The sequence below is a fragment of the Lutzomyia longipalpis genome, chromosome 4, assembly GCF_024334085.1.
Source record: "Lutzomyia longipalpis isolate SR_M1_2022 chromosome 4, ASM2433408v1".
NCBI classification, from domain to species: Eukaryota; Metazoa; Arthropoda; class Insecta; order Diptera; family Psychodidae; genus Lutzomyia; species Lutzomyia longipalpis.
This window is the reverse complement of record NC_074710.1, coordinates 15,037,395-15,060,820: the sequence shown is the minus strand read 5'-3', so window position 1 is coordinate 15,060,820 and position 23,426 is coordinate 15,037,395. Positions and strand designations below refer to the sequence as shown.

Here is a 23,426-nt window from a genome sequence, read left to right as displayed (position 1 = left end):
TATCTATACGAATATTGCATACATGTTTAGCTATTTTAGAAAAACAATAGTATCACTTTAGAACATTCTACGAAATTCTTTTGCTAGAATATGGCTTTAGTATAAACTAAGAGTTATCAAAAAAGCACAGTATGACTGATTATAGTTTAAATAAAAATAATAATAACAAATAAAAAAAAATTTTACCCTTGCTACATGACCACCTTTTCCAAGATTATCCATCATTGCTGTCTTTACTGTGACCTCATTCACAATACCTAGAAAATACTTATTCTGTACATACCTTCTATTATTTAAGAATATATCTAAAATCTAAATTGAAAAAGGATTTTTTGCATAAATAGAAGAATCGTAAAAAAAAAAAACTTAACGATACCCTAAAGTAGAATATTTAACCATTTTATTAAAAAACTACGTAAGTATATTATTTTTTATTTAATTTTCTTTCTAAGTTTACGTGGTTTACGTCAATAGGAAAGTATTAAACTTGTTACCACCTGTACTACGAGATCCTACTTAATTTTAATTGTGTTGTTTTGTCGCTAGACATCTACGTTAACCATAAACATCTTAACCATGAATTAAAATTTTAGTTCTTTTGAACGTTGAAATTTTTTTTAAGAATATTTTAGAAAGTTTTGAAGTGATTTATCTGTAGTAATTTTGTACCCAAGTTAGTCAATCATTTTATTTCTTAAAGCACAATTGATAAACTTTCAAAAACTACCAGATATATAAAAATCTGCTAAGCAGATCGCTTATGGGAGCTGTTTTCATAAGCTTATGCAAGAAATACGTTACATTTCATTTATTCGCATGCCAAAACCAAACGGTTTATTCGATTTTGATAAATCTTCTTAAGAAAATTAAATAGGGTCTCCGAAATATTGAGATTTTTCAAAAAAAAAAACTCAAATTAAACTCAAGTTAAACTCAATTTAACTTACTTGGAAAATATGCTAAAAAATCTTGTCTTTTAGCATTGGATATCCACACATCATCTGGAATTTTCTCAAAACTTTCCACTGGTTTTCTAACACAAAATAAAAACAAATTAAAATGAAAATTTCAAATGATTATCTCCTATCAATTTGTCGTACTCATTTAATGTCTTTTCCTTCGAATTTACTGCGGAGGAATTCAGATTCTTCCCATCGTAAGGATACAAAGATTGAATTGTATTCATTGATGAAAAATTCCTTATTGTTGAGCAATTTTTGAAATTATTTTTAATCCCACAGAATAAATGAAATTTTCGGTGGTTTGAGAGAAGTTTTGTTGAGAACATTATTAAAAAAAAAAGTCACAGCTAAACTGAAGAGAACTAAAACACTCAAAATCTTAAGGAAGACTGAATGCTAGATGGAGAAACAATGCGACTTAAATAGTCTTGAGTAGTTTAACAACTTGTTTTTATTAGGTCTTAAACTTAAGAAAAAAAAACACGAGTACTGTTGAATATTAAAAATTAAATTTTAATATTTTCATTGCTGTTTATTTTTTTTATATTTAATAGATGTCTTAATAACGTGGATAGCTTTTAGCCCTGCTATTAGCATAAGGAAGAAAGACAGTTTTTCGTCTTAATTGTAAGTATATGTACAATTTTAAGTCATTTTTATATTTTTTTTATCGCATTTTCCAACTGAAAATTTAAAAAAATATATACATGAATAATAAAATTATGATTTCTTTTGTCCATAATAATTTTACATTAAAGATAATTCCAAATATGTGTGAATTTTTTGTTAAATTTTTTTTAATTAAAAACATTTTAAAAATTAAATTTTATTAAAAAAAATAAAAAAGTCTATGAGTACACAGAGTTCACCAAAATGCTATGAAAGGGTAATTATTAACTCTTACCCTCCTGAGAGAGAAAAAAGTTTTTTTTTTTGAAAGCTCAACATTGTGCGGAAAAAAATCAATGGAAATGATGGAAAATGATGAGAATGTTATCATAAAAATGGCAGCATTCCCCATGAACTCCGCATTGTATAATTTATTATCATGATTCGGGATTTTTTTTCAAGGGGCCTCTATCTGCGATTTTATTCGGGAAAACTTTGTTGATATTTAAGCTCATTTTATGATTTTTTCTGATTAATTATAATACTTTAATAATACTTTATTTTCATTCCTACTCAATTACAATGTTCTTGTTACAAATTCAATTTGCGTTAATTACATGTAGATTTTTTCGGAAGATTACTCCGCGCGAGTCCTAAGACTGTTTGGCTGGAGGGGGGAGTCCCGTCGGTGGCGATCATTGCACGGGAAGTTCCGCGATCACTTAGCGTACTGATGCTGGGCATTGGCGTTCGTTCGGCAGGCCACATAGTGTAGATCGGTTTTTTACCAGCGTTGTCCCTCCGCCACCAGATGGCACTGTTGATCTTGGCTCCGACCCATATATATAGGAAGTTCCTCGAACGCAGGCACACTGTATGCAGCTGCACATTATCGCTGATTGACCGGCACACGACTACGGACACTGTCTACTTGTTGTCCTCCGCCTCACAGATGGCACTGTTAATGATGTTGGCTCCATCCCGTGTGTGCAGCAATCGTCCGAGCAGGAAAGGAATAGCTGTGGAGTAGAAAGGAAAGAAAGGGAAGGAAGCACCAGGCCAGAAACGGCGAACCGCTGCGGGAATCGAACCCACAACCCCAGTGATGAGTGGTATTGAGTGGCGCTTTAGCTCTCTTTACCACTGGAGCTCTGAATTACCACTGGAGCTCTAAATTTTAATATGTTTAGATAAAAGCTTGTAAATAAAAAAAATCAATCTTTAAAGTGTATAAAATAATTAATTGGATTTTCTTTACTTTTACTAGAAAGAATATTGCAAAAAATAGAAAAATCGCATAAAAATCTCATGTAGTTCAGTGCCCCTTAAATTTTGCAATTTTTCGAGGGCAGGGTGGGGCATTCTATTGTATACAGAGAATGGGGTTAAATTACAAAGAGTTTCCCGTATCGGATGAGCACTCATTGATCATTTGCAGCATTTTTCCTCCCATTTTTTTGGGAATAAATAATATTCTGCGTATAGGGGATAAAATTGCCAAAAGCTTCATGAAACAATTAAACAGCAAAAATCAATCATTTCCCATGAATTTTCCTACCCTCCTTCCCTCTAGAAAAATTTTCAGGAATAACTCTTTTTTTATTCCTTTCACTACGCCTCTTCTCGGCAAAAAAAATCGGGATAGGGAAGACACAAATTCCTGGGAATGGGATTCTCATTCCTGCCACTCTAACTCTGAGATTTTCCACCGCCCGGAGTCACATGCAATATGTTAGAAAATGTGTAAAATGGAAAATTCCCATGGAGTATTTGAAAACTTTTGCACATTGTAGGGGGTGGTTGTATCTTGTCACGGGAGTTTGGGATTCGCGGGGGTGGCCCATGCTATTTCTTATGCATGGAAAATGTTCAAGTTTCATTATGCAAACACACACACACATACAGAGAGAAATGGAGTGAGGGAAGAGGGAGTACGGGTGGAGGGATGATATTACTTTTCCCATTGCATATTTCAATATAAGTTTATTCGCGTCGCTCTCTCGCGAAAATTCCACACTGAAATTGCATACAAAGGGTGCGAATTGTATTCTCTCTCTATATATTTTGCACAAGAAAGTTTTCATCCCCTTCGTCTTTCCTCTAGCACCCCTTGTAAACTTTTCCTTTCAAAAGAAAATCATAATTGTGTTTAATGGACATTTTATGAGGGTGCACTGCTAACACATACAGTACCAACCAACATCCACCAGAAGAGAGGGAATGGGAAGGAATTAAGCGCATTAAAACTACGATATAATGTTGAGGCATTCGCGTAAAAAGAAGAGAGTCTTCCAAGGAAGTACCAACTTTCTCTTTTAGTTTGGGTGAGAATGGGGGAAATATAAAATATATAAAAATGGGGAATTGTCTGGCATTTGTTGTGTATCACACGAGAAATCTAATTTCTTATGCATTGAAATTCGAAATTACATGCAAAGCTTGCAACACGCATCATCGACCCCATATCTCGTTCTTCTACACCAACCACCTCCCCTCATCTCTTTTTGCTCCATCATTCACCTCGCCAAATCACCCCCCTTCTAACAAAAGCATTGACATTTGAGATGGAGGGAAAATGCAAAAGAATTTTAAAAAAAGAGAGATGTATTAAATTCTCGTCAAAAGTTATTTATTCTGACGTGTGCAGACGATGGATGGGAATTATATACTATACATAGCGATTATGTATGACGACTTTCTTCATTCATTCAATTTGTATAAATCTATATAATTCCTTAGGAATTGGTGGATTAAGAAAATTCACTCTGGAAATCCATCAGATAAACATAATTTTCAATCTGAATTTCATTCAAACTTTGAACGAAAGAGCAATGAGTGCAAAAAACAGTTAAAGTCTTGTACGCATAATGGGCAAATTTGTGGCTAATTATTAATAATTTTGAGCAGGAGTATTAACTTAAATTAAAAATTATCCACATGTTTGAGATACCTGATGAAGGTAGTCTAGCAAATATTAAATATTCTCATTATTGCATTTTTTGTCAGCCCCCTTCCTTTCTATGCTGTCTATGGGAAATGCAGCAAATTGTCTGCAGTTCGCAAGGGCTGTTGGGTGCTCTCAACACCCCCGAAGGAATGCGGTAAAAGAAGAAACTCCTGAAGGGGAAGAAGGGGGTGTGCATTATACATTTGCAACTGAATCGCTCAAATTGTTCTCAAACAACAATTTTCAAATTATAGTTCAACTTTCATTATTTACCCAGAAATTACACAAACCAGAAAGGCAAAAGTGGAGGAAACAGAAAAAAATGAGAAGAAGTTGAAGGAACATTCTCTGCAGGGAAGTGCATAAAAACATAGCGAGCAATTATTTTAAGAGAGAGAGAAGAGTGATTCCCATTCCTAAAGCTTGTTATGCGGAGGAAAGAACACTCAATTACATGAGAGGGTAGACCGGAGCTTTCGGAGAGGTTGAGGGTTCACGAGAAAAAGAATCCACCTTCTTTTTCATCCTTAGTTAAAATGTGTTTACATCACATTTTGGGATGGATGTTATTGATTGTTTGGATAGCGGGCAATTTCTTCAATGTGTGGTGGCTCCCATGACTTCACCAAAGCCACCAAAGTGCTTACAAGAATATGCAAAGCACCATCATTATGGGTTTTGCTTATGGTATTTCACGTACTCACCGTTAAACATGAGATTGTTATCGCTTTTCACGAAATAAATTGGAAACTTTCCCATGGAAAAGTCACATTGAAGATTCCCTCGTCCTCTTGCTGCAGACTATATACCAACATACATATATGTATATATGTATGTATGTACTTCCCTGTGATTTTCTCCTTGTGGTGCCCAAAACGTGTGCATTTTATACGTTCTTCTCCAGTCAATGAGGATGACTCAAAAAAAAAAAACATTGAACGTGTCGCGGAAATTGTTATAAGGGGCAAATAATTTACCAAATTAAGTGATTCTTTAGAAGTAAAAAGATTAAAAAAAAAGATAAAAAACAATTTTGATTAACAGAAACAATTTTATTGAGAAAGATGAAGAAATCCCTTGAAAAATTAAAGGAGGAGTTTAAAATTCAAAGAAACCTCTTCTACCCCAACTTGATGAATTTTCAACTTTACTGATCTTCATTTTCTTCATAACATGTTTAAGAAAAGGTGATTTTTATCTTTATTACAAGACGATAAGAGAAGTTTCTTCGATTCCTTTTTTTAATGATAAAATAGCAATGAATTGCATTACTTATTAACCCCCTGGGTGAAGCTTTATTCATTGGAAATTCCGTGGAAGAATAAAAAAAATTTGCGATTGGCTAAGCGTACCAAATCAGACATCACCAATACTGTTCATATTGGAAACAAATAGGAAGGCCCCCAAGTGTTTTAGTGGAGTGAACATTGAGAAGAAATCTTAAAATATTCCACACAAGAGTCGAAAGCCCCGGGAGGAGAAATCCAGAAGAAAGCTATAGAGCACTGCTGATCCATTTCTGCGATACATATCAATGTAAATTCCAATCGTGCTATTTTGCATAAGGAGCTTTTAAAGGGGTGTGTTGCCGCCTTTAAACTTGAGCTCCTCGCATTTCCCTCTTTTTTCCTTTCTAAACATGCCTTTGGGGGTCAGCAAAGAAGGTCCTTCTTCGTGAAGCATCCGCCGTATGTGTGGTGTGCGGGATAAATTACATTCTGATGTTGGTTCGGGGTGTCTGTGTGTGGTCTCCTGTGAACCTGTTGATTTGATTTATGGCGAATAAATTGATGTCGACTCCTCCGGTCAGCTTTTCTTCTCTTCCTCTTTTTTTTAAGAAAAAAAAACTTCCAAGCATCTTGAAAGCTCTCACCGTGTTGCAACTTGAAGCATATTTTTAGCATCTCCACACATAACACATGATTCAACACCCAAGAAATAACACCACAAAGATGCCACACACACACACTGATAACATTAAAACATCAAACATTATGCTTTTCATGATTTTTTTTCTTTCGGAGCTTTCACTTGAAAAATGCAGCATCGATAAATTAAAAAAAATCAATGCAAATAAATCATACTTTAGCCCTTGTGGTGCAACGCATTATGGGAACTATTAATCAATTTACGTGAACATTTTACAATTTTGTTGGAATGAAAAAAATACTCAATAAAATGTCCAATAGTTTGTATTAGTTCTCGCATGTGATTTATGCAAACGCATAATGATTTTTGCAAGTGAATCCGACCCTATTGGGAATAAAGAATTTTCATCACAAAAACTTTAAGTTTGAATGAAAATTTTTTATGGCCATCACTGTGTTATTACGCTAGATATTTATGCTGATATTGGGCCTTATTCAGCAACCAAGAAACCCTTGAAATCTTTGAATTTTCCACTGAAATATCAAGATTCCAAGCGAATTTCAAATGTTTCTTGGTCGATGAATAAGGCACATTTCCTGCATCTTTTTGTTAAAAATTTTTACTGGCAAGAAACTGAAAAAAAAGGAAACTTTCTGATTATAAAAATTGTCGTTTTTTTTCTAACGTTTGAAAATCCCTTTTAAACATTAAAATAATTTCGTTTGATCTTTAAAAAAAAGCTTGAACTTTCTGAACAATTAGGAGCTGTTTAGACATCTAAACACCGTACCTGGGTACGCCCCTGCATTCCACCCCCTTCCAAAATTATAAATGAAATAAATCCACCAAATGCCATCACCTTCTTCATATTACTATTGGTGTGATTTCAAAATTGGGATTTTGGAGATGAAATTTGGTGAGTAATATCAATTTTATGCTACAACATTGTGGTTATCGCTACCACGAAATCATCTTTCTCTCCCGATTTGTGAACAATTGCGTGGGGGGATGGCAATAAATGTGGAGGGCTCCCTAATATTAACTGAGTGTGTGTGTGTGTGGGAAAATGAAGAAATATCCAAATGCACGTGCTATGGATGGTTATCGTTGGAAAAGCTCAGCGCTTTTCACTCTTATTGATGGAGGGAGGCAGAGTGGGGGTGGGTGACATTAAAAAGGGATAGAGAGATAAATTTTCCATGAAGACATAATCAATTTTATGGCTCCTTCAGTCACCCTCAAAATTCATATTATATGTGTGTTGTATATATAAATGGGTGTGTTGGGGAATTTGGGGTGAGTTAGAAAGCAAGGGCGGCAATCAGTGCTATTGTAATGATGTTGTTTGCGAGATAACACACACACAAGAGAGGCATGTTGGGAGCCAAAAAAGGAATCAAAATCATACCAATAATTCCCCATGAAGAGCTGAAAGCCAAGTTGTGGGAATTAATTTTTATGGTTGTTGCCAAAAACACCAATAAAATTGGATCTAATATGAATATTCCTTCACGCTCTTTCCATGCTATGTACGTACATATTACAACAAACGATATAATATCCGGCGGGGACATTTTGTACGTTGGTTTGCTGTTAGCTATATAATTCCTGGGGCTAATTCAATCCTCCTTCTACGCGCACACATTTTGGGGGTGTAATTAAAATTGACGACAGGCACAAAGAGAAATACAAAACCTCCAAATATACCCTCCCTCACCCTCCAACGCCCGGCAAAAAAAGAGAAAGAGAGAGTGAGCAAACAAACGACCCCATGATGGAGTCCCTGGGAAAATAATTGCGAATGGCGCTTTGGTGAAATTTTTGTCCAGCAACTTTCCAATGCAATAAATTATTTGCTGAATGTCAATTAAGTCAATTTGTATGGATTGTGTTGACACTTTTGTTCTGTGTGCGTGTGTGTCTGTTTAGGGGATGTTTTTTTTTCATGGTGAAGGGGGTGGTGGCTTGAGGACGCTTACAGTGATACACCGAAAAAAAAATAACGAGAGAATCCATATTTATTTCAATTACTTTCAGTCAATGTTTGTTTGGCGCTTTTACAAACAACACCGCCCACTCACCCCTCACCCCCTTGCCAGTAGTATATGTATGTATGCATAACTCTATTTGCAATATTTTTCCTTTTTTTAACGCCATGCAGCAACGGCTGCGTTGGGTTAATACCGTCCGCAGTTAGCATTAGGTATAGCTAGTAGTACGTGTTGGTGAAGTGCTCTTCACGCCCACGATAAACCTATGGTCAAACCTATGCCGCGAACCAGCCCATTTCCGTCCACGCCGGATAATGCAGGTTTAGCTTGGGGCTACCTTCCCCTTCTTGTAAAAAAACCCCTGGTGAGAATGAATTAAGGAGCCTCGGATCTGGACTGATACACCGACGACGACCAAAGCCTAGTAAACCGGACAATGATTTACGCATTTTCTCATGGAACGTGCGCTCCCTGTATAGAGCTCGCGCGGCAGCGCAACTGGCCGATACCCTGTCCCAATATAAGGCTGACATCACCGCCATCCAAGAAATGCGCTGGACAGGACAAGGTGTTCTGGAGAAGCGTGACTATAATATCTATTATAGTTGCCATCCTAAACATCATATGCTCGGCGTGGGCTTCCTGGTCAGCCGTAAAGTGAAGCCCGCGGTAATCGGCTTCAAACCGATAAGTGAGAGGCTGTGCACTCTGCGCGTGCGAGGCAAATTCCAGAACATCAGCCTCATAAATGTTCATGCCCCTACGGAGGATTCCAGCGAGTCGGAAAAGGATAACCTCTACGATTTGGTGGAACAAGCCCTCAACGCCTGCCCAAGATATGATGTCAAAATCGTTCTTGGGGACATGAATGCAAAGATAGGGAGGGAACCAGTCCACAGGCGGTATACTGGTGACCATAGCTTGCATGAGAACTCCAATGACAATGGACAACGCATCATCAATCTCGCCGCTGCACACAACCTGGTGGTTGGGAGTACCCGGTTCGCGCGGAAAAACATCTACAAAGCCACTTGGGCTTCACCGGATGGAATAACCTTCAACCAGATTGACCACGTGCTGATCGACCGCCGACATCAAACGTCCCTACTGAACGTGAGAACGTTCCGTGGAGCAAACGTCGATTCTGACCACTTCCTCGTTGGGGCTGTGTTCAGAGCTCGGGTGGCCACCTTCAAAGGGGTGGCAGCAACAAAGTCGGTGAAGATCAACATAGAAGCACTGAAAAATGAGCAGCTTCGTGCAAAATATGCAGAGGAAGTTGATGCCGCCCTTGCAAATAATGCAAGTGGACCTGGAGACGGGATGCCCATCAACGACATGTGGGAGCATGTTAAGAGCGTCGTCATTGGGAAGGCCTCCACCACCCTTGGCCTCGGTCGGAAAGCAGATCGGAACGACTGGTTCGACGATGAATGCAAGCTAGCCACTGAGCAAAAGAATGCAGCATACCGAGCTATGCTGAGTTCAAGAACACGATCACGCGTGGAGTCTTATCGGGATCTCAGAAGAAAGGAGAAAAAAGTTCACCGACGGAAAAAAGAAGCTTGGGAAAAAGAACTAGTCTGTGAACTAGAAGGATACAGGAAGCAGCCGCACCAGGCGCGGAGATTTTACCAGCGTGTTCGCGGGATGAAACCGTATACACCGAAGTGTTCATCTTGCAGGGACAAACAGGGAAACCTGGTCTCCGATCAGGAGGGCATCCTGGAGCGTTGGGCTGAGCATTTTGATGAACTACTGAATGGGCAGCTCGAGGACGAGGTGACGATTCCACACCTTCAAGCCAACAATGACATGCTGGATCCACCGAGCATGGATGAGACTATGGCTGCGATTCGGCGGCTCAAGCACAATAGAGCGCCGGGGCCTGACGGAATCGCATCAGAGCTGCTCCAATGTGGGGGGGACCGTTTGCACTCAGGTCTCCATCAATTGGTGCTCAGAGTGTGGGACGAGGAGGTGATGCCAGCGGATTGGAAAATAGGCGTCATCTGTCCCATATTCAAGAAAGGAGATATCACCAAGTGCAGCCAATATAGAGGTATCACGCTGTTGAGTACCGCCTATAAGATATTCTCCTCTATCCTACTTGGTCGGATAGCCCCATACGCCCAAGCCGCAATTGGAAACTATCAGTGCGGCTTCACCCCAGGAAAATCAACAGCCGACCAAATCTTTTCCCTGAGGCAATGCATGGAGAAGATGAGAGAGTATGACCAAGTTCTCCACCATCTCTTTATCGACTTCAAGGCGGCCTACGACAGCATAGCCAGGGTGAAACTCTACGTTGCCATGAGGGAATTAGGCATCCCTGAAAAGTTGATAAGACTGACCAGAATGACCATGACCGATGTGAGGAGCAGAGTAAAGGTGGACGGATCGCTTTCAAGGGAGTTCCACGTCAAAAATGGACTCAGACAGGGGGACGGACTCTCGTGCGTTCTCTTCAACCTGGCACTTGAGAAAGCGATTCGAGACTCCGGCGTGCGCATGAGGGGGACCATACTCAATAAGTCCACGCAGCTTCTCGCGTATGCTGACGATATAGACATCATGGGGCGCAATTCCCGTGATGTCAAAGAGTCCTTCACCCAGATTGAACGCTCTGCGCAAGATTTGGGGCTGCACATCAACGAGGACAAAACAAAATATATGGTGGCATCGTCAGCAAAAACGCCAACTACGACTCCAACTTCATCTACGGAGAACATTGGTCAAGTAGAAGTCGGAAACTACAGATTTGAGGTCGTAGAATCCTTCGTCTACCTTGGGTCCACAATAACAGCCGACAACAACACCACCACCGAAGTCCGCGCGCGGCTGTTAAAAGCAAACAAGGCCTACTTCAGTCTATCAAGACTCTTCAGATCCAAACACCTGTCCATCAAGACAAAGCTCCTGCTGTACAAGGTCATGATCTTGCCAGTACTCACATACTCATCCGAGACCTGGCCACAGTAAGTAGTAAATTCAAAACATGTGTGTGTGTAGTTATTCTAATAAAAAAATTGTCCAAAAATCATCCCGACCATTTTCTCAAATAAATGAATATAGATGAATAAACTTTTTGTTTAAAATAAAAACAATTTCCCAATTATCATATTACATAACCTTTAACCTTTCATTTGACCCTAAATAAAAGCAAATTAAAAAGAAAATCTCAGAGAAATAAAATAAATCCTTTTCGAAATGGGAGAAAAAATATCGGAGCTTCCCTACAGCGAAAATAGTTGCAATTAAATTGAAAGTCATGCAAGTGCATCGTTTCTTCCTGCTGTGAGAAGATGGTACGGAAAGTAGATGGAGGTGGTGCAGGGTGCTCTGCAGCACAAGCAGTAGCTCCTTTTTGGCTCCCCCAAGGAAGATACTGCTGCACACCCAATGTAAAACGAAGAAAATTGCCGGGTGAGTGAATTTTGGACCAGCGTGTGGTGAAAAACTTGATGATTTATGTGCTACAAATTGTTGAGGCAACTCCATACAATATATTTCAAAAGCTTGCGGCACAAAATAATTGTCCGGCAAGAAATGCCTTACTTTGGAGGGTTTGAAGAATACCCTCCCCTGCTGTGACTTGAGAATTTTGCTCTTCATCTCACACTGGGAGGGGAAATTAGATTAATTGATGGGCAACGAGGGGAGTTTCGTAGGAAAATTCTTTGAAGGACTATTTAGAGTTAATCTTTTAGACCGTTTTTTTTCTTTTCTTCTTCGATGGAGACGCCGGGTGGATTTATCAAAAGGAACAGAAAAAAAATTCCAGGCAGGTGTATTAAAGCTTTGCATGAAGTTTACCTTGAATTCCAGACGATGCGATGGTATGTAAGAAAGAAGAATATCAATCTCTGTGGAAGAGAGAAGATTGAGTGCTTTACGTGAGATTTCCAATCAATTTAGGGTGGGCCCAAAGACAAAGAGAATTCATCACTTAAGGGGAGACAGTTTGACTTCTGCGTGACTTTGAGGCATCAAGAGTGCCCCCCTATACGCCCCACACTCCCGTATTTAGTGTGTAAACAGTATATAAGAAGACCTGCATTGAGGCAAATTACTTTGCGTATGTTTTGACACACAAGCATACAGCAGTAGAAGCCCATCCCGAAGAACAAAACTTTCTAATCAAATTACCTCCCCCGCCAAATTGCTCCCAAAGGCAATAAAATTCGCACAATGATGACAAAAGTTTAGGCCACGAAATTCAGATGTTGGTGATGTGTCTAATAAATTGATTCTTCTTTCGCATCACCCTGTATGGCCACCCCCTCACTATCAATTGGCAAAGAACGAGAGAGAGGAAGAATGTCCCATCATGTAGAGAGACAAGATTCTCTCATTATCCACAACGAAATGTTTCAATCAAACATTAATGTTGTTCCCACATTGCTATCCATCAATTATGTAATTGATACAGAGCCCCCTCCTTTGAAAACTTCATCACCCTTGTAGAAGAGATAATTTGTAGGTATTTTGCAGATGTAGAAGGGGTAGATTGGTGGTGGTAGTCTCTCTGAAAGGGTTGCCAAGGGGATGACAAAACATCCTTTTAGTGAGTGTGTGCTGAGGAGCCCCATGGATGTCCCAATATCTTCATCAAAATGGAACTTTGACGAAAAATCAATTTTCTCCCTTCACACGTGATATGTCCCGCCTGTTATACGTTGTTGAGCAACAAAGTAACATTAACTCATAGAGAGTGGTTCAAAAATAGAAACAAGCGAGGTACCACGAGAGACGAAGTTGTCCCAAAACAAGCTTAATTTCCAAGAATTTCTTTAAAGAAGGCAGAAAAATGGAAAAACAGATATTATTAGTCTTACAAAGTATAATAATTATATATGTTTAAATTCTTTTGAGTTCTTTTCTCTTGACTAATTTGTTACATTCATATTTTCATGTACATGCGCTAGGCTGGTGTATAGATTTAGGCGGTAGAAAATTATCCAAAATCCTCTCAGGGAAATGCAGAGAGATCGAAAGATCGGTGGTGGGGATTTTTTGGGCTATCGCCGGTTCTTGTGAGAGTACTCATCTTTCTTCTGGATTCAGCTCTCCTAGCTGCAACATCATCATCTCAACATACCGCGTTAATAAAATCCCTTTTTCTTTAAAATTGAATAATTGAAGTGTAAAATTAAAGTAGAGTCAATTTCTTTAAATTAAATTTATATAAAATCATTTTCTTTTTTAAATAGAATAAACAGTGTAAAGTAAATTAATTAAAGTCCAAATTTATAATTTTCTCTTTTTTTAATTAAAGTGAGGTTTAAGTTAAAATTTTCTTTTTTAATTAAAAACCTCCCCAAATTGTGCGATCTTTTCCTCTCAAAAACCCCCGGTGTGCGATCTCCTTGGAGATCTGGCGCCCCTACAAAAAAAGCACACCGGCAGGTAAGTAACTATACAAGCTGGCCGAAAAGAGCTGGATAAAGAGGACATCGTAACAAATTTGGCGCCCAACGTAGCTCGAAAAGTGTAAAAGCATAAGCTCTACGTGTGGAAGCTGTCTGGTGAAAAATATCTAATTATCTTAAAAATTATATCATTTTTTACATTACCACGTGGTGAGATATTGGGAAGTTGCGCATTCTGCACGATTATATTACGCGGGGTAATAAATTACGCCGAGTGTAGAAAAAAGAAATTTGGAGGTATTTGCTGCCAGAAGATTTTAGTACCGTTAAATTTACCGTTATTGTGCTCGTTAAGTGATAGATTTGCGCGAGTTTTGCACGAGTAAGTTTGCGAATTTGTGAAAATTATCTTCCAACACTCATCCAGGGCCCATTGGGTGGTTTTGGGGGGATTAATTTTTTACATACATAGAATTGTTTACGTGTAAGTTAACCGAATGGATAACTTCGGAAGGCCTTCGGGTTTCGGTCTTGGTGCGGCCGGGAATTTGGGAGCTGTTCCGCGAACCAGGTCAAGTAATCAATTGGATTTTTCATTGTTGACGAACCTTGCGTAATAAAGGTGAACCTTGGGAAAATCGCAACCTATCCTCGGAGTTGTTAAAACACTGGGAAAGTACAGAAAGGGTGGTGATTCAAGGAAATAATTCGACTAAAGATTTGATAGTGCGTGTCGCGGAGTTTGAGTTTAATCTTATTGATCCTAAACCCGATTGGGAGCGAGGCATAAGAGTATTGTTCGAGCATTTGCGTCACCGCTGCAAGTACGTTGCCGATGACAGTGATCCGGATAAAACGCGGTCGCGGAAAGTGTTGAAATTATTGGAGAAGCATATGGGCGAATATGAGGAAAAACACAAGTTACAAAATTCTAATGAGAGTGAATCTTTGTCTGTTGGTTCTATGGGTGGCCGCGGCAGAGGGAATATCGCAAGGTATAATTGGGAAATTCCTTTTCTTACAAATCAAACAACTCAACTTAACCCTACAATTCCTGCATTCCGTCCATTGCAATATCCTCCACAAAATAATCCACCTCAAAATCAAAATAATGGTGCAGAATGTGTAACAGGGACTTATTATCCGATCGAGCCAATGGTAAGAGTTACCCCAGGTTCTTTCAAGGACTGGGGGATCTCTTTTTCTGGTGCGAGAGGAGCCAAGAAAGTCAAGTCCTTTATTATTGACCTTGAGCGAATGAGCGCAGCTCAAGGCGTTCCTTTGCAAGTTCTAAATCGCGCTGTACGTTTTTTTCTCACAGGAGATGCTCTCTTGTGGTATAATTCGTGTTGGCAATACCTCACCACATGGGAATCTTTTACTGTTGCTATAAAATCTGCTTTTCAGGATGTAGAAAGTGACTTCTCAATAAGGAGGCGCATTGAAGAAAGAAAACAAAGGCCAGGGGAGCCAGTAGAGGTTTTTCTCGCGGCTCTACAAGAGCTTTTTGATGAATTAGAAGATAAGATTTCAGAGAATGAAAAAATAAGGCTCACCCGAAGAAATTTAATGTATTCTTTTTCAAATGCGCTGGCCTTAACTCAAATTAATTCAATGGCACATCTTGGATCACTTCTCAAGCAAATTGAGTACAATAGATTGTATGCTCCTCAACCAAATCTTCCAAAACGGGGCTCCCAGAATCAAAATCAAGTACAAGAAGTGTCAGAACAACAGCAACGCGGTATTAATTCTCGTGGAAATCAGCGTGGTGGACGAAATAATCAAAATACAAATCGTTCAGGTTCGCGAAATGAGGGACAAAATGCGGTAAAGTGCGTAAATTGTGGCGGTCCACATAAGATCAAGGATTGCAAGGAACCCAGAAAGTGTAACGTAATGTGCTATAAATGCGGCTTAGAAAACACCATTACGTCGAGGTGTCCGGTCTGTAACACCAAGGGGGGCGACAGGGCGTCTCGGTAGAGAAGGTGTCGCGAGTCGCCGAGAAATCTGAAACCTTCAATAATCGCGAATTTATCAACTCATCCTATTTGCATGAAGAAAATTGGCAGAGAGGGATGGGGGGAACAGTGCAGAAGTGTGCAGTCTTACTGAATCTTTAGTGTTTGTAAACAGTAATTCAAGAAATCAAAGTTTAGATAATGTAAATGATATAGAAGAATTCGCGTCTGAGGTATCTCAAGAAGTTAGTGTAGAATCTCATGAATCTCATCAAGGTTTGGAACATATTGTGGCAAGTGAAGTAAATAGTACGGTTTCAGAAAAGAAAAATTACCGTGAAAAATTCAATCGCCAAAAGTTCTTTGTCGGAAAACCTTCGGGAAATGTGTGTCCAAAAGCCCATGTAATCAGTGAATTAAATATTGCTACGTCCAGTGATAACTTCGGTAGAATATTTTGTGAAGTTAAATTAGCTGATCAAGTAGTAAAAGGTCTGATTGATACAGGATGTACATGTACTATCCTGGGCAAGGACGGGTTAAAATTCCTGAGGAGCCTCGATTTGGAGATTTTGAGAGAAAATACTTTTTTGAGAACTGCAGATGGTTCTATGCATAAAACTAAATTTTCCGCTATTGTTCCAATAACTTTCAATGGAACTACAAAGAATCATGAAATCATAGTGTGCAATCAGCTCACTCATCCGCTATATTTGGGTATGGATTTTTGTCGAAGTTTTGGTGTTGGCATAAATTTTCCTAATCATCAAGTAAATGAGGTATTAAAGTCTCCACAGCTTACTGAAAAACAAAGTATTCAGCTTCAGGAATGTATATCACAATTTTTGGTAACATCTGAAGGAAAATTTGGGTGCACAAATGTATTAAAGCACACCATTGATACGGGAGATCATAAGCCCATAAGGCAAAGATCTTATCCAGTACCTTTCCACAGACAAAATGCTGTTGATGCTGAATTAAAACGTTTGCTTAAACTTGGTGTAATTAGTGAGTGCAGAACAAGTCCTTGGTCTAATCCAGTTACAATAGTAAATAAACCAAATGGCCAAGCAAGAATTTGTTTAGATGCAAGAAAATTAAACCGAATCACGGTTCGGGACTCTTTTGCCATACCAAATATCGATAATATCCTATCCAAATTAATTGGTACAAAATATTTGTCTTCTCTCGACTTATCCGATGCTTTTTTTCAAATAGAACTTGACGAAGAGTCCAAACAGAAGACAGCATTCAGCATTCCGGGGAGACCCATGTACATCTACAACCGAATGCCCTTTGGCTGTACAAATTCAGCCCAGGAGATGTCAAGGTTGATGTCTCGTGTCATCGGGGTCGATCTGGAGCCGGACGTCTTCTGTTTTGTGGACGACATCATAGTCGCTACAGAGACCTTTGAGGAACACATCAAGTGCCTCCAGGAGGTGGCGCGACGTCTGAAGGCTGCGAATCTCACCATCAGCGCAGCAAAGTCAAAGTTCTGTGTGCCAGAGCTGGTGTATCTTGGCTACACAGTCAGTGCATCAGGAGTCAGTCCGAATCAGGAGAAAGTCAAGGCGATTCAGGATATTCAGCCACCGCAAACAGTCAAACAAGTGCGTCAGCTGCTCGGCATGATGGGATGGTTCAGGCGTTTCATCCCAGGCTACAGTCAGGTAGCTACGCCCATCACGGACTTGCTGAAGGGGAATCCCAAGAAAATCTCCTGGACTCCGGCGGCAAATGCTGCTCTTGAACAACTGAAGCACCTGCTCACCACAGCCCCGATCTTAGCTACGCCGGACTATACTCAACCATTCGTCATCAAGTGCGACAGTTCCGATTTCGGCGCTGGAGGATGCCTACTACAGGGAGAAGGAGATGACCAGCGTGTGATCTCCTACTACTCACACAAGTACACGGCAAGTCAAAAAAATTACTCCACTACCGAAAAAGAATGTTTAGCTGTAGTGCTTTCAGTAGAGCGATTTAATGATTATATAGAAGGTTCAAATTTTACTATAGAAACAGATCACTCTGCATTAATTTGGTTATTAAATACGAATGAGGTAAAAGGTAGGCTAGCTAGATGGGTAATGAAGCTTCAACACCACAATTTTAAGATTGTTCATAGAGCGGGAAAAGAACACATTTTGCCAGACTTTTTATCACGATGCATAGAAGCAGTAGAGGGTAGTTCAGAAGATAAATGGTTTAAAAATTTATATAAAAAAGTATCAGAAAATCCGTCTGATTTTCCTGATTACCAAATAAAAAGCGGGAAACTATATAAAAATTGTTCATTTTTAAATGAAGATAAGATTAGTGAACACAAGTGGAAATTAGTGGTGCCGAAGGAGGATAGACCGGCAATCTTAGCAAAATATCATGATGAACCCACAGGGGGTCATTTAGGCTATTTTAAAACTTTTCATAGAATTTGTGAGTTCTTTTATTGGCCAAAAATGAGGCAGGAAGTAGCTGCGTACATAAAAAAATGTGATACTTGTAAGTCGATCAAATCACCAAATTATTCATTAACACCGGCTATGGGAAAATTTATTGAGGCGAAACGTCCATGGGAATTTGTATCAGCGGACTTTGTAGGACCACTAGTCAGGACCAAAAGAGGGTTTGTTTGGCTCTTGGTAGTGGTTGATAGGCTGAGTAAATTTGTCTTATTATTTCCGATGAGAAATGCCAAGTCGCAGGGCGTTATAAGAGTGTTAAGAGAAAACGTTTTCTCAATATTTGGGTATCCAAGAATCTTTTACACAGATTGCGGCACTAGTTTTGTCAGTAAAGATATTGAAAGCTATTTGAAGCAATCAGGGATAAAGCATTGGACCACGGCCTCTTATCATCCGCAAGCAAACGCGACAGAGCGATATAATCGGGGAGTAATAACAGCTATTAAGTCTTACATTAAAGAAAAGCACAATAGATGGGATGAATTTTTACCTGAGATAGGTGTATCTATGCGTGCGGCAGTAAGCGAAGGGACCAAGTATAGTCCATACTATTTAAATTTTGGTCTAAATATGATAGCTAACGGACAAGAATATGAGATTTTGGATGTAGGTAACCAGCCTAGTGACGAGAACCGTATTGAGCAATTGCAAAAGTCTCGTGGTAGGGCGAATGAAAACCTCAGAAAAATTCATAAGTCGTCTCAAGAACAATATGATGCGAACCATAGTGCTAAAAATCACGAATTTAGTGTAGGAGATGTAGTATGGAGACGAAATTTTAAATTGTCAAATGCGTCTCAGGGGCTACAAGCCAAGTTTTTTCCTACATGGGTAAAGGCAAAGGTGATTTCAAAGCATAATGATGTGTATATTGTTGAAGATGTGGGAAACGAATCAAGAAAGGGTCGTTACCACAAAAAGGATTTGAAGCCAAATTGATCGCATAGTAAAAGAAACTAAGTTTTCTTGAATGAATATGTTAAATGTTAACTAATTTAAATTGCAATTTAGTTGTATCATACCATTCGGATTTGTCTTTTTCATAAAATGTCATATAAAAGGCGCTGAAAGACAGTTGTTTTACAGGTATCGGCTCGCGTTGCGTATAATACATGAAAAGAGAGTACACACCTAGAATTTTGAAAGTGTTGTAAGGTGGAGACTGATGGTTTCTGATACAAGCTCTGGATTTGATATTGTTTGATGCGTAATTAAAATATAAAATTTAATATTGAAAAATTGAGAGAACATATGTTTAAAAACATGAAATTGGTTAAAGAAAAATTGTTCTTTGAAGGAAAAAGATTGAAGAAAAATTTAATTTTTTTCCGAGTTTAAAAGTAATTGAATATTCCTGGTTCTGTGTTAAGATACAACTCAGGGGATGTCGTCGCTCCTAAGGTGGTAGCGAGAAGCTACGGAGAACTGAACGGCCCAAGGCATACCGAAAACGTAACCTTAAGGGTCGCAACGAAGTCGATGATGGGACAAAAGATTGGGGACATCCATGGTATATCATCTCTCTCGAAAATGAGACATCAGGTAGTTGTATCTTAAAAATAATGTGAAGAAGATGAAGATTGGAGATTGAAGATTGAAAATTGGAGAATGGAAATTGATGAAGATTCTATTTTGATGAACAGGAATAAATTAAAAGTTGAAAGTACGCGTTAAAAGTAAATATATAAAATTGAAAAAAATTAAGCAAATCCAGGGTAAAGGTTGATGAACCGGACGTTAAAATTGAACTCATATTAGAAATGAAGGGTGCGTCTGAGCGCGACCGTAGTAATGAAAAAGGATGTTAAAAAATTGTTGAGTAGTCGATGTTTGTGAAATAATTCCTTTTAGTGCCACAGTAGAGTAAATTCTGAAATGTTCGATGGTCTGAGATAACTTTGCATATCTTAATTTTATGTGTTATTCTTCGATGTTTAAATATTATTATGAATTATCACTTTTTGAAATCTTTCCGGAGGGGAAGGGGGATGATGTTACATTCATATTTTCATGTACATGCGCTAGGCTGGTGTATAGATTTAGGCGGTAGAAAATTATCCAAAATCCTCTCAGGGAAATGCAGAGAGATCGAAAGATCGGTGGTGGGGATTTTTTGGGCTATCGCCGGTTCTTGTGAGAGTACTCATCTTTCTTCTGGATTCAGCTCTCCTAGCTGCAACATCATCATCTCAACATACCGCGTTAATAAAATCCCTTTTTCTTTAAAATTGAATAATTGAAGTGTAAAATTAAAGTAGAGTCAATTTCTTTAAATTAAATTTATATAAAATCATTTTCTTTTTTAAATAGAATAAACAGTGTAAAGTAAATTAATTAAAGTCCAAATTTATAATTTTCTCTTTTTTTAATTAAAGTGAGGTTTAAGTTAAAATTTTCTTTTTTAATTAAAAACCTCCCCAAATTGTGCGATCTTTTCCTCTCAAAAACCCCCGGTGTGCGATCTCCTTGGAGATCTGGCGCCCCTACAAAAAAAGCACACCGGCAGGTAAGTAACTATACAAGCTGGCCGAAAAGAGCTGGATAAAGAGGACATCGTAACAAATTTGAACCTTTAACTAAATTTTTATTAATTAATTGGGCATAAAAAGATTAATCTCAGCTTGAAACCACTTAAAGCATTAATTTCAATCGTCTCCTGTACTTTTGTAACAAAAATGGAAAAGGATTTTCACAATGAGTTTTTTTTCGTATTTTTTGCTATACAAAAAAAACTCTATAAAAACTACTTCAAAACTTGAACTAAACTGCCACTAAATTAGCAAAACAAATGATGAAGATGAAACGTGATGTGTTGAATGAATGCCAAGCATGAATGAAGGGTTGTTTAATGTACTAAAGAGCATTTCCTCCCGTTAAGTCATGTCAGAATTGTAAATTATAGGAGAGACTGGGGCTAACTTACAACTTACAACTGCAAAATTCCAGACTTAAATCATCCCTGAAGTTCAGAAAATTCAGAAATTAGTTTTTGAGATCAACACAATATTTATATGAGAAATTTTATAATTTTAATTATTTTCGTGGGTCTAACTTTCCGCTCCGTTATGAAGCGAAATATTATTTTTAAAAAAGTAGAGAAAATAAATTCTTTTTTCTTTCCATTAAAAAAAGGAACCTCAGAGCAGAAAATTATAATTCTTCTAAAAACGTTCAGTAAATCAACCCCTATTTCCCGTAAAATTGTACATATTTCCAAACTAACTTAAAATCCACCAATTGGATGAACTATCAAACTACATAATACACCTCTTCTCCGGAAATTTCGCGAATGGTGTGTGTATATCATTGGCAAGTGGGTGCTTTCGTGCCTAAAATTGCAATTTTCACTACCAATTGCGTGCACTTCAATCACTTAATTTGCAAACACTGCTCCGTCGTGCTGTGAATTCCAACATATAGTTCGCGTCCGTATATGCTTTTGTATGGATATTTTGGAATGAATTCTCGCGATGACAGCCAAAAGCGTGTTTTGTGGAGGTGGGAAAAAAAGAACTTCATCACCGCGGAATTGGCGGGCAAATGCGATGAATGACAAGAGGAAAAATTCAATTTTCCACTCATGGCACCATCAAAATAGGATTACATAAAATATATAATAGTACCTATATGTTAAATGAAAAAAGTTTAATGCTTCGTATTTTAAAATTAATTTTTTTTCCGAATTTTATGAAAATTCTAAGAACCAATCACAACCAATTTCATCCGATCAAAAATGAGAAATAAAATAATTTTTCTTAATCCTTAAGTTTGAATCAAATCATTCGTAAATTGTAAGCAGCTTTAAGCTGCTAAATTAAGAAATCCAATTGAAGCTATGAGAATCGCACAAAATGCCTTCTGCAACGGAGAAACAAACATATTTCGAATGCCAGACGAAGATTGGGGTGCAATACCACAAATATTTATACACCCCCATTGGGCATTAATTACCGCACCCCATCCTCCCCCATTCTCTCTCTTTACTTTTAATGACCATCTTAAATCTCAGCTGCATACGTGCTTTTGACTTATTGGAAAATATCTGTGTAGCTAAAGGAGATTCCCTCCCACACACACCCGGAGCTCTCTTCTGGCCCTTGGCCAACACACCGACACAGCTCCTTCGTCTGAACGTGATTACAATTTCATTAGAGCAAATATTTGCTACTTCGCCCCAAAGATAGACCCCAACTGGGGATGGCGGTGGTACGCGGGGAGGCTTTAAATAATTTTTAAGTGAAATCCAACCCCTGATGTGAGATGCTTTGGGAATCAATAAAACTCCGTCTTGTGGTCTTCTCGTGTGTGGGAGAGAGAGAGGATTGATCTTAAGGGTGGGCAAATGTGGTGAAGCAAAGGAATTCCATTTAGATGCACAAAAATAATGAAGGAAACGTGAATTTTTCCTCTAGATTTATATGAAGGATTGAAGAGAACAAATTTTCAGTTGATTTATAGAATATTTGCTTAAAAATTGCACATAGTGACGTCACCTTTATCGTCTCAATTTTTCTCATAAACTCCCTTTTTCTAAAATAAAACAGATTCAAAGTAAATAAAAATATATAGTCCGCTAATGGAGTTCATTTAACAGCCTCCCCTAAACTTTCTTTATATACTATACAAATCTTTTGCAATGTTTTTCACCTCTTCTCACATTTTGTATGCCTCTCATTGTGGCGGAGGAGCTTCCTTAACCCCATTCTCACCCCAAGGAAAATCTCCACCCTCACAGCAAGTTGTTAAAAGAAAATGTTGGCGCGAGTTGGAAAAGTGTGAAACATTTAATTAATTTAGAGATAATAATTACTGGAAATGTTACTTAAATGCCTCAACTTCTTTCCCAACCAGGGGGTTCCTGATGGGGTGGGTGTGAAGGTGTTGTTAAGGAAGAAAATTCCAAAGTGAAAAATACCTTTTACATCATTGTTCTGCACATCTGTGAGTTGATGAATAACACCATTCCCATCGCCATTTTAACTGCTAAAGGTGGATTCATAAAGTTTCCATATTGTACGCAACATTTTCCCTGTATGTTTTTTAGGGGTTCTCCGGAATAAGGGGACTAATAGAAGGGGAAATATTCTGGCAGAGAAACGATGAAAAATTAATTTTTCTTTCGTTTCTAATTTTAGATAATTTATTAGAAGTCTCAGGGGGAATTTATCTGTCGAATAATTTTGATTTCTTCAGTGAATAATTCGAGAATTACCGAATATCAATATTTAAATTAATAAAACTCAA

The 23,426-nt window shown here is 38.3% G+C and overlaps 1 protein-coding gene across 1 annotated transcript; it reads left to right on the top strand.

Moving 5' to 3' along the window:
* Positions 1-15,364: 15,364 nt before the first annotated feature.
* On the top strand, positions 15,365-15,736 carry LOC129794537 (protein lin-28-like). The gene has a single exon (XM_055835291.1). The coding sequence runs from the start codon at positions 15,365-15,367 to the stop codon at positions 15,734-15,736; it is 372 nt and encodes a 123-aa protein (XP_055691266.1).
* Positions 15,737-23,426: the final 7,690 nt, after the last annotated feature.

Bases quoted from the DNA above. Each gene is read 5' to 3' on its own strand.
- LOC129794537 (XM_055835291.1), top strand. From the start codon at position 15,365: ATGGCACATCTTGGATCACTTCTCAAGCAAATTGAGTACAATAGATTG.